At 30.0% G+C, this 10,906-nt stretch overlaps 1 protein-coding gene and 1 long non-coding RNA gene across 3 annotated transcripts in view; one reads left to right on the top strand and one right to left on the bottom strand.

The window, feature by feature from the left end:
* The window catches only part of LOC106678133 (uncharacterized), a 117,084-nt gene extending 115,092 nt beyond the window's left edge, over positions 1 to 1,992 (top strand). For both annotated transcript variants that reach the window (XR_010843352.1, XR_010843351.1), the window contains one exon: positions 1,885 to 1,992. This is a non-coding gene — a long non-coding RNA (uncharacterized lncRNA). The remainder of the gene's footprint in view (positions 1 to 1,884) is intronic.
* Positions 1 to 10,906, bottom strand: part of LOC106678131 (uncharacterized) — a 32,552-nt gene that overhangs the window by 7,028 nt on the left and 14,618 nt on the right. The window contains exons 3-4 of the mRNA XM_014416471.2: positions 8,035 to 8,087; positions 5,132 to 5,224 (exon numbers count right to left, since the gene is read on the bottom strand). Of these exons, the coding sequence (XP_014271957.1) occupies positions 5,132 to 5,224; positions 8,035 to 8,053 (112 nt within the window). The 5' untranslated portion in view covers positions 8,054 to 8,087. The remainder of the gene's footprint in view (positions 1 to 5,131; positions 5,225 to 8,034; positions 8,088 to 10,906) is intronic.

Genomic DNA, 10,906 nt, shown 5'->3' with positions numbered 1-10,906 from the left:
TATGTCCCAGGATAGGAATAATTGATATTTATTGCTATTTCCGATCTAATCTATAAAGAAAATAGAAATTTTAGTAAATAGAACCATTTTGTCGCTCTAATTATGCAATTTTGATTGCTCTTGCTTCGCCGTATTTATTTACTGAGTCTAAACTGAATTCCTCGTATGCACTAAGCCAGTTTCCAAACTTTCGCCGCAGAACCCTAAATGGACTAAATAAATTCGCGCGCTTTTTGGCGCCCAGTTTGTGAACTACTGAGGAATTAGCCAGCTCTTTTGTGAAAATATGTTTTATGAGCTAGAACGATAATTGTTAGCTTTATGAATAACTTTAACTTCGCAATATTAAGATATCACATTTTTCCCTTATATCACTATTAGATATTGCTAGAGTTTTTTTATAAATTAGAAATATTGTTGATATCCCTTAGAAAACACAAATATTGAATACTGGTTCCTTATTACATGTTTAGGTTCAATTATTACTAATAATTATAATACTTAAACCATACTTATTTATTGAGATTCAGAAAAAAAGTTTCACAGCTTAAGGGATTTGAAAGACTAAATGAACACAGTTATTTTTTTCATTTTTGTTTAATTTGGTATAATTATATTATTGATTTTCATGAAGTCCAATGAAATGTGAAAACAAAAAAATATATAACAATGTTTTAATTAGGGAAAAAATTTAATTTATCATATTTATTATATAAACCTTGGTTAATTATGGTTTTAGTGATTGACATTAATCAGGCTTAATGTAATGAAATTTAATTAACTGCGTTTTCATGTCGACAAAAACGATGATATAATATTCATACTGGCGTTCATTAATATTTAATTCGGTTGCGTGTAAAATCATCAAAATGGTAATTGAACAATTTTCTCTGAAATGAAACTGGTGTTTTAAATACTGTCACTATGCCATTATTATTATTTTTAAATACTGACATGGTTACATGGATGTAATTTATATTCTTTCCCTCTATAAGATTAAAATATATTATTTCAGCCATTGTGGTGACCGTTAAGAAAGCGTGCAACTGAAAATAAAGTTATTGTATTGCATATTCAAATACATTTCGAAATAAATTAATTATTAGTCTGACCTGAGTGTAAGGAAGGTTATAAATAGTGTGTTGATAAGAAAGTGATAATAGTATTAAGTTGACCTGTAATTGGAATGATTAAAAATTAATAGTTTGTGACAAAATAGGTACTAAGTTAAGGTACTAAGTTAAGGCAATAGGTACTAAGTTAAGGCAAGCTTATTAATGCATTAATATGATATCCTATAGCCTTACTGTTTTATAGGGTGATGTGACTGAAATTAATCCTGCAAAAAGTTTTTACAAACTAGATGTGAGGAGTAAATTTATATTTAAGGTATGCTAAATTAGTAATAATGTCGTTTGCTAGTATTGTTAAAAATTATTGTATAAGAAAAGCTGTTATTTATTAGAATGTTCTTGAGGATGGCCCAAACTTTTGACTTTATTTATTATTTCTTCAATATGGAGTGTTTTGAGACATAGCTTGGATACGTATTAATTTATTTTAACAATATATTCCAGACGTTATATGGCTTTACATTTTATGTAAAATAGGATAACATTTCATACATTGCTCTGTATGATTTCTAATGTGTATCAGTTCATTGTATAACTCAATGCATTTGATTTAGTTATATTTTCGACGTGACAATCTTGGTTTTTTTAATTGTGTTAAAAGTTAAATGGCAAAAAAAAAAAATTAAAAAGATGAAACTTTACTATGAAAAATTTATTTTTGTTTTGACCCTATTTCTTGAAAATTTCTACAAGAAATTGGACTGAACAATATTTTATAGGCTATTGTTTAAAAGTTTTATTTTTATTTTAGGTGGATAGCAGAGGTTAGAGTTTGCTGCAGTCTCTTTTTCATTTCTGAGTAAGTAAATAAATATTATCTATTGTTTTTTCCTGTGATTCCTGTAAACTCCTGGAGATGGCCTCCCCATCTTGTCGAAAAGTGAAGCTTTGAATTTTATTTATTTGTATTTATTCGTCTTTGAATACTAAAAGATCCGAAAATATAAGAACAAATACTTTAATTTTATTTTCAATTATAATTTTATGAATACTAACCCATTTAAATTATTGTTCTTAGTAAACTAAACACAAAACATAATTTAAATGATCTAATTTTCCAATTTTAAGGCGTATCCTTTTCCTCATACCCCTCTTACAATGCATTTGAAATGTTGTAAAAGAAATTTCATTTAACAATCATTATTGTTAACCACCCCTCATATATCGAACCCTATAGACACATTGGGCCTAGAAGAAAAAAAAATCTGAAATGATTTTATGTGGTTACGAAAAGTGGATGTAGACGCAAGCAACACGGAGAGCATTTACGTAATTGCTGTGGTATTGCAAACATAAAGAATGACGCACTCCATTTCTTCAATCCAACAGGTGCTGAACTAATTTACACAGAACAGAGGAAAATGCTGCTTTCAGAAAAAAAAAAAGACAAGTTAAAACCGGGCGATTGAATATTGACAAAGGTTTGTTGGGGAGTTAAAACCAAAGCGATATGTAGGCTATTAAAAAAATCATTTTCTTCCATTATCATTTGGTAGCCTTGAATTCCGAACCTTCTATTTTGATTATTGTATTCTGTAATAAATAACTTTTGGAAATATTAAAGTAAATGTAACTGTATTTTTTTTTTTTTTTTTTTGGTTGAGTATAAATATTACATAGATTTCCGTACTGTATGTTTATTTTTCGAAGCTTATAATACAATCTTTTTTACTTGTTTCCGGATCTTAAAATTTATACTTAATGATTGTTACGTAATTTCATTGTTCCGGTACAGTATGGAAATAAGTTATATAATAAGGATAGTCATCACGAAAAATAGACCAGACATTAAGCAGTTTCATATCATGTCATATTGTCGCACCTTTTTAATTTACAAAATTATTTTTATTACGCAATATAATCATCATAAAACCCAATATTATTTAAATCCAATTGGTATTTCCAATACTCGTTAAATAATCCTTCGTTAGTGTAGCATTTTTAAAATTCTTGCCTGCCTGTTAATGTTAAATTGAATATGAATTTCTTGTTTCATTTGTTTTCTTTGAAGTAGTACTAGAAATAAGGGTTATTCTACCAAAATGCAATATTTCTAAGTTAAATCAAAAGGTTATATAACGTTTTTCTAACCCGACGTTAAGATTAACAGTAAAATACTAGTCCGTGGCTCTAAGTTGCATACTTACATTGATGAGGGTAGCCAGTAAAATTTACTTACAGGGTTAGTCATGTTTTAGAAAGCTACTTTACTATATCAAATCAGTTCTACTAAGGTTTGTATTGGAAGAAGATAGTTGACCGTATGAAGTAGAACCCTTAAAGGGTTTGTAAATATAAATGTGTTAAAAATTGGCTTGTAGTCGTTTCGAAAGAAGTAATGCTTATAATATTATGCGTACTCAGCAGGGCGGCAAAACCCCTGAGTCCTGATAGTTGATTAAAATATATTGTAATAGATAATATCAAGTACATTTATAGTTTAAAGTAATTCATAAATATGTATTATGTTTTAATTATTCTGTGAGTCAACCCTGGGGGTTCGATAACCTTCTGTGGTTCACCCAGACTCATAAAGTGAATAAAATGGAAAACTTTTGCAGTCGAGTGCGATTGAACAAATCACCTCCTTGATCAACGGTCCTGTGATCTAGTAGTAGTACTTCCTTACTAAGTACTGCACTTCTGACCCTTCTTGGTTTGTAGCGGTATAGATTTATTTATTGTTTTAATAATAAACCGTAATCTATATTATTATAATTATTATCAAAAATAATTTAAACGAAATATAGAGTCAGAAGGGGAAATCTGGGCTCAGCTGACGGCAGCCCTGTCTGTAATTCACAAGATGACCTTTTCATCCAATCTCCTCGTACAGAGCGCTCTGAAGAAACCGATTTTTGATATGCCACCAATTAAAGATATGCGGGGGGAGGAAATTTTTGCTACTGACAGAAGCGCTGATCCTACTATTTAGGCTTCTGGTTCGAAAAAGTGTGAAAAGGATTGAATCTTCGTTAACAGTGCAGTGTTTTGTTTGATCTACAGTCTCCTAGCGTGGTTTAGTTTACTAAAAATACTTACTTTCATAGTTCAGAAGTACACATTTGTAAATTTCTTCCTTTGACTTATTCGCTTTAGAGTAAATTTAAAAGCTGAAAAAATGCCTGATTTTCGTCTGTTGTATTAAAAAATTAAAATAAAAAACCTTTACCTACCACTACTATACTATAACCACTACCATACATAAAAGGTCAGGTGTTCAATAGTTTGTAAGGAAGTATTGTTTCGTGAACAACGGCATGATAGGAGGTGACTACAGTTAAAACACAGCGTAGAAACACAGCGCCCGACTCACTGACTACCTCACTCCACCTGTTATCCCAAACTTTTAAATTATAATTTTGTTTGAATTTCCAGTCGCTTGTCACACAGTAAATATTGGTTTTCAAAACGCATAGTGAACGTATGTTTGCACATCCAAATTATCAAAAATTGATTAACCGACAGTCCCTCGTCAGCAACATCAGCTATTCCTCTAAAACTTGAACAAATACTATAAAATTAGTTATTATACTAATTTTTATAATGTTAATTGAATTATAACTTTGTGAATAGTTTAACAAGATCAGATCTATACGGGTGAGAGATAACTAATTAGAGTTCAGATTCATTATAGATGATCCAATTAATGTTAGATACAGGGAATTTAAAAAGTAAATGTAAGAGATTGTGCTATGTGGGGGGAGAATAGACCAACACGAAATACAACAAATTAGTGCTCTCTGGTTACTTATTAAAAAAGTTGTTTAGTTTACCACGGAGATATGATTTTACAAATCCACAAGTGTTATCGCAATACTCTATACTATCTATTATTCTCTCACTTTTAACTATTCACTTTTTTATCACTTTGTAACAAATCATAAAAAGAGCTGGTTTTCGTTATATGAAAAATTCATTCAATGCTCTAATTTTAATTGCGAATCTATAATTAATAAAATTTAATTAAAATAATTGAATTTTAAGCTAAATCTTACCAGGTTCGATCACTGAGAGTGGTTGAAAGTTTATTTCTTCTATATTAGGGTCAATATTTGGGAAAACATCTTCATCAATGTCTTCTTCGTTTTCTGTTGGCAGAAGACTTACAATGTTAACCTCTTCTTATCAATGATTAGAAAATTTAATTTCCAGTAATAATTAAGATATTCCAAAATTTAATGAAGTTGCTCTTAGCTCCAAGATCAGTTTGATTGATGTATTTGTTATATCTAAGCATATCGGTTTAAATGTTAGTTCTTAAATATAGCTGCGATCTACAATTTAATTTTAAATTCAAAATGAAAATGCCCTAATTTACCTAATTTGGTATAGTTATAGGTAATTGTATGAAGTATGCCTTCAACTAAATGCCAAGCACACATTAACTTTGGTTGGTTGGTTGGATTTTAAGTGGACTGTATAATTGAAAAATAAAACATGACTGAATGAAAATAAAATTCTATTATATAAGTTACAAGTGGTGTAGGGGGTGGCCGAAATAAAACATTTATGGTTAAAAGGGTTAATTAATTTAGAATAACTGGGCTATGGAAAACTGTAGATATAATGAGGTTGTTGATGATGATGTGTAGGTTAACTATATTGAACTTGGTGGACTTCGCATTTCTATAGCTCTCTCTCCTTTCCTGCTAGGAACCACTCCAGTAAATCTACTCACTCATGGTGGATTTTACTGATTAGTGAACAAAGAAGAATTGACTGGGAGAAGACAAGATGGCTCTCTCTTGTAGCCTGGGTAACTTCTTCTCACCACTGAAAGCACTAGAGGTGGTAGGTTCTGGATGTTGGACACATGGGGCGCTAGTACTGCCTACATTATGGCAGCCCTTCCAATTCAAATCCAAGGTAACCCGAAACAATGTGGAAAAATTCAATTCTTTTTTCCCAGTTTCTGATTGCTTTAATGAAAACTATGTTTAGTTAGTAGTCAATATTAATCAGTCTTCCAAGTAAAAACAGAGGGAATAGAAAAAAAAAACTTTGTGAAACTTGGAAAAACTAATAATAATAGAGCTTGTTATTATATATTGTTTAAGTTCAATAGTTCCCGAGATAAATTTTGTAAAATGCAACATTTCAAAATGAAATAAAAAAATCATTAATTAGAGAATTTAGTTTGTTAAAAATTAAAAGCGCTCTAATTAAAGCTAGTCGAATGTACTATGAAATTGCTTAGGGTATTTATCTTTGTAGGAGAAGTAGTTTTTATGATATCTGACAATATTAATCAAACTGATGTAGATGTCTAGATGTTCTTACGAAAGTTTTGATTTACGAAATAATCTATCTCAGTAACATACAGGAAAAGAGCTAACTTACATCTGTACGTCTAATACTGATGTCTGATAGCACTCAAATTAAAGCTAGTTTAATGCACTATAAAGTAATTAATGACATTTATTTTCCTATGAGTAGTATATATCATTATATTTGCTAAAATAAATTAATTTCCAGTTGTTTGGACAGAATTCCATATGAAAAATTGGCATTCATATGCAAATGTTATAAACGCCAATATTACGAAGTGATAACGTTATGAACTACTTTTATAGATTTTAAAAAATAAATTACTTATTTTTCAGTACATTTTTTAAAAAAGTATCTCGAAGGAAATCTTGACGTAAACAGCTCTATTATGGCTTATATATTTACATTTTTTTTTTTTAAATCGCCATTTTTTGTCCTTACTATACCTTATATCAATCTTGACTACTAACTATTTCTAGTTTTCAAGTAAAGTAGTAAGCAATTGGAGTAAAATTGCTGACTTTTTCTATCCTTAGGCTCTTGGACTAAAACGAGAAGTGGGCATAGTGGAACTTTTTGCCAACCTCTGGTTGATCTTGAGTTGTCCCCGCGTACTAACCAAGGTATAAGGGTCAAGATTCATTTCTCGCGACCGGCAAGACATGAATATTAACGGTCCCAGATAGGAATCTAACTCATAATGCTAGGCATAGGATCCAAGTCCCAACGCGCACGGCCGTCTAGCTAAACTAAAACTTTTTCAAACTAGCTTAGAACTTTTTCTCGGATTAAGCAAGCGTGCACTGTACCATGCCGAATGTTAAAATACAAGTATATAAAGTTAAATCGAAATTAAATACTAGAGTATTTTTTTTTAATATTGATATATATTTTTTTTATTTGTTTGTATGTTCTCTGCAAAAGCAGGTCGACTAAGGGAATTGTCATAGCTCAAATATTTACTCTCCTTTTTTGTTCAAGAAAAATAAAAAGCCACACTCCTAAATATAAAAAGGTGTCGGCAACAGTTTTTATAATGAATTTGTCACGTGCGCGATGAGTTATATCAATATATTCTATATTTAATAGCTAGAGGATATGAATTCATTGGAATTAAAAATAAGTGGACTTCTATGAACATTGTTTTATAACTTTTTCCGCCCGAGCAGTTCCAGCGAAATGTAGCTTTTTTTTATTGAAAGTATTAATATTATTTTCATAAAGTTTTTTGTCGACCAGATTTAATGTTTAGTTGTTATTTGTATCGTACTGATGTTTAAATATAGATATTTTCAATCGAAATTTAATTTTTAAAAATATCAAATTATATGTTTTATATCAATAGTGAGAGTAAGTAATTAGTTAAACAACTTATTCAAGTAATTAAATGAATATTGATTTGAAGCATGCATATTAGACTTGTAATAAGTATTGAGTTAGAAAGTCAAAAATTGAAACAACTTTATCTGTATTTTCTTAAAATGATCAAGGTATAATGTCGGTTCTCAATAGTATAACTTTTAAAAATAAAAAATAATTAAAAAACCATATTATTTAATAAAATTAGTGCAAATTCTCTAATAATTTATAATCATAAATTGTAATTAGTGTATCTATACAACTTTCTAACCTTGGAAAATATCCTCCATATTTCTTCTTGAAGAATTCCTTCCATTTATATCACTGCAATAAAAAAAAAAACAACAGATTAAAAGCTTGTTTAGATATTTTTTTTTAATTAAAGCAATTTAAGTTATAAAAATTAATTAAATGAATAAATATGGCTTAGTTATTTTTTCAGTTATTTTATTTATTTATTTTTTTATACACATAATTTGATTATGTTCATTTTGTATATATTTTAAGAGAGATTTTTATTTTCATTTATCTATTTATTTTTATTCTTATTTTAGTATGAATGTGATCATTCATCACTATTACCTATTGCCCACAACTTTGTGGCAGATTGTAGTATCTATCAATAAATAAAAAGTATTTTTATAGATTATTTATTTTATTTAGAACCAATAAATAATATGCTTATTTCCAGCCACATATTAATTCATATAAATAAATTTGATTTGAGTTAATCCGTTGTATAAAAACATCCATAGCACTTACTTGTTTAATTCTAGATTAGCTAAAATGTATCATAATTGTGATGCCTTTCATCAAATTACTAATATTTTCTTTAATTAAAATATCCTCGAATATAAAGCAGAGTAAATGAGAGCTAGGGAGACCTGAATTCCCTCTGTAGGCATATTCTGAGTGGGTGAAAGGAATGGGTCAAAGAAACTTTTTCTGATTAAAGCCTACTCACAAAAGAGGAAAATGATTCAAAGATTCAAAACCAGCAACAAGCTACTAGCTGTTACATTTAATGAAACTAATCTCTCTTTTGAAATATGGAACGATATAAACGGATATTATTATAACCAAACATCCTACAAATGAGATATTCAGTTCAATTTATGCATTGAATTAATGGGGGCATTCTCTATATATATTTAGGCCAGCCTATATAATAACCAAACCACTTTGTTCTTACCAACATTTTATTTTCCTTCCAAACGTTTTTCCAAACTGTTGGATACTATCGTTAATTTCTGTTTTATAGTTGTTACTTTTAACACTCATATATTTTTCTTTTCAATGCTTCTTTGTTCAATATACTTATCACTAATAATGCACCTATCATAGGCATAAAATGGAAAAAATTTAAAACCTTGTTCACACTGTTAATATAAGAAAAATTGCACCACTGTCTAGAGCAGGGGTGGGCAAATTTTCTGTATATAAGATCTACCTTTTATATTAGAAGTGTGTCACGATCGGCTTGTCATAGGCATAGTCTAAGGGGGAAGAAGGGGTGTGAAATACATACTATGTTTATACACTGTTTCAGTTTAAGGTGCATTCTAGCGAATATGAAACATTTATTATTCACCATTGTAAAAAAATAATGGAGTTCCCATTCTGCATTGAAGTTGTAAGTTTTCGATTTTTTCGGTATACTGCTCATCTGTATATTAGAATGAAAATGAATATGACAATTTAAAGAATAAATTAAATATGAATTAAATATTTTCCTAGGAAATTCAATAATTCCTCAATTACTGTAATTATTTCCGTTGCATTTAGAGAAATAATAACAATACTGCATATTATAATTGGGGACAGCGATTCATGTGCATTAAAATCTAACATAGATATATTCAAATTTACAAGAAGTATGTTAAACTTCTTAATTTAAATAATTATTGTTATTCTTAATTTGTAATTCTGTCCCGTATGATCTCAGTTTAGAGAACTGTTACCTCACTTATGTAAATAAATAGGTAAGAAAAGCAATTTAACTTTTTAAAAAATAAAAAAAAGGTACTCTCATTTTAAACAGAAGAAAAATTTAAACTAAACCCCCGTCACCGAGAATAAATAGTATTGATTAATAATAATATAGCATAAGACCGTATATAATATAATAGAGCATAATAATAATAAGAAGCTTTCTTGTGATACTACTAAATATTCAAGCTAACTGACTGTTCTTCGATGAGTGGAGTCGTAAGTGTTGCGTCCGGTTACAAGGTCAATATGCATTGTATTGGATGGGCGGAGATCACAGTGTCTAAGGATTCCCAGAATGCATTGAACTATTGCTAGAAAGTTTTGTCTATAATCGCTTCAACTTCCATGGTACACGGAATTCCACCACAGACAATAGGCCACCACTGGTCTGGAGTAAGTCCCGGATAGATAGAATAGGGTTTTCTTAAAATTAATTCCATCTAACTCGAGCCCTTTTTGATCTCATAGCTTTGCTATTCTAAGCTTCATGTACTCACTTACAATTATTGTAGGGTAAACTAGGACGATAGCGCTCGATGCTGACTTCTTAGCCAGGCATACTTAGTTGGCTGTGTTACCAAGCAGAAGGAAGGCTCGTTCTACCTTCCTGAGCACACTCCCACTCCCGTTCGTCCTCTTGGCCTCTAATTATCTGCTTATACTCTAGGTAGTGATGGATTACGTAGATATCCTAGTGGCATATGGTGGCCCCCTGTAGTGTTTATGAATATACTGTCCAGCTATATAACAACAATATATAAATGACACTCCTGTGGATTGAACAGTTTTGTAGCCTTGAGTGGGTTCTACTCTGTGGGTTTTACCCAGCCTCTTGAAGTGGGTACCTTTAATTGAAAAAATCTTTTGGTTGACCGTGATCTTGACAAAAATCACCTCCTGATCTAAAAATATTAGTTACTCACGAAGTTCTGAACCCTGGGGTTCGAAGGTCTGGACCATAGGTTTCATAGGTTGTAGCGTTTCACATTATTATTGTTTACAGGAAAGGAATTTAAGTTAGCCTATACCTATATGAAAGCATTTTTTAATTCAGAAAATATGGAATACGAAGAAAAAAAAAAGATAAAAATGGCAACGTAGTTTTTTTTCACTCAAAAAAGCTTAAATGAATCTTTTTTTTAATTAATTAA

Source organism: Halyomorpha halys, unplaced genomic scaffold (assembly GCF_000696795.3).
Source record: "Halyomorpha halys isolate HHAL.00 unplaced genomic scaffold, Hhal_1.1 Scaffold125.1, whole genome shotgun sequence".
NCBI lineage: Eukaryota > Metazoa > Arthropoda > Insecta > Hemiptera > Pentatomidae > Halyomorpha > Halyomorpha halys.
The sequence above is the reverse complement of the archived record's forward strand: the minus strand, read 5'-3'. Positions and strand labels throughout refer to the sequence as shown.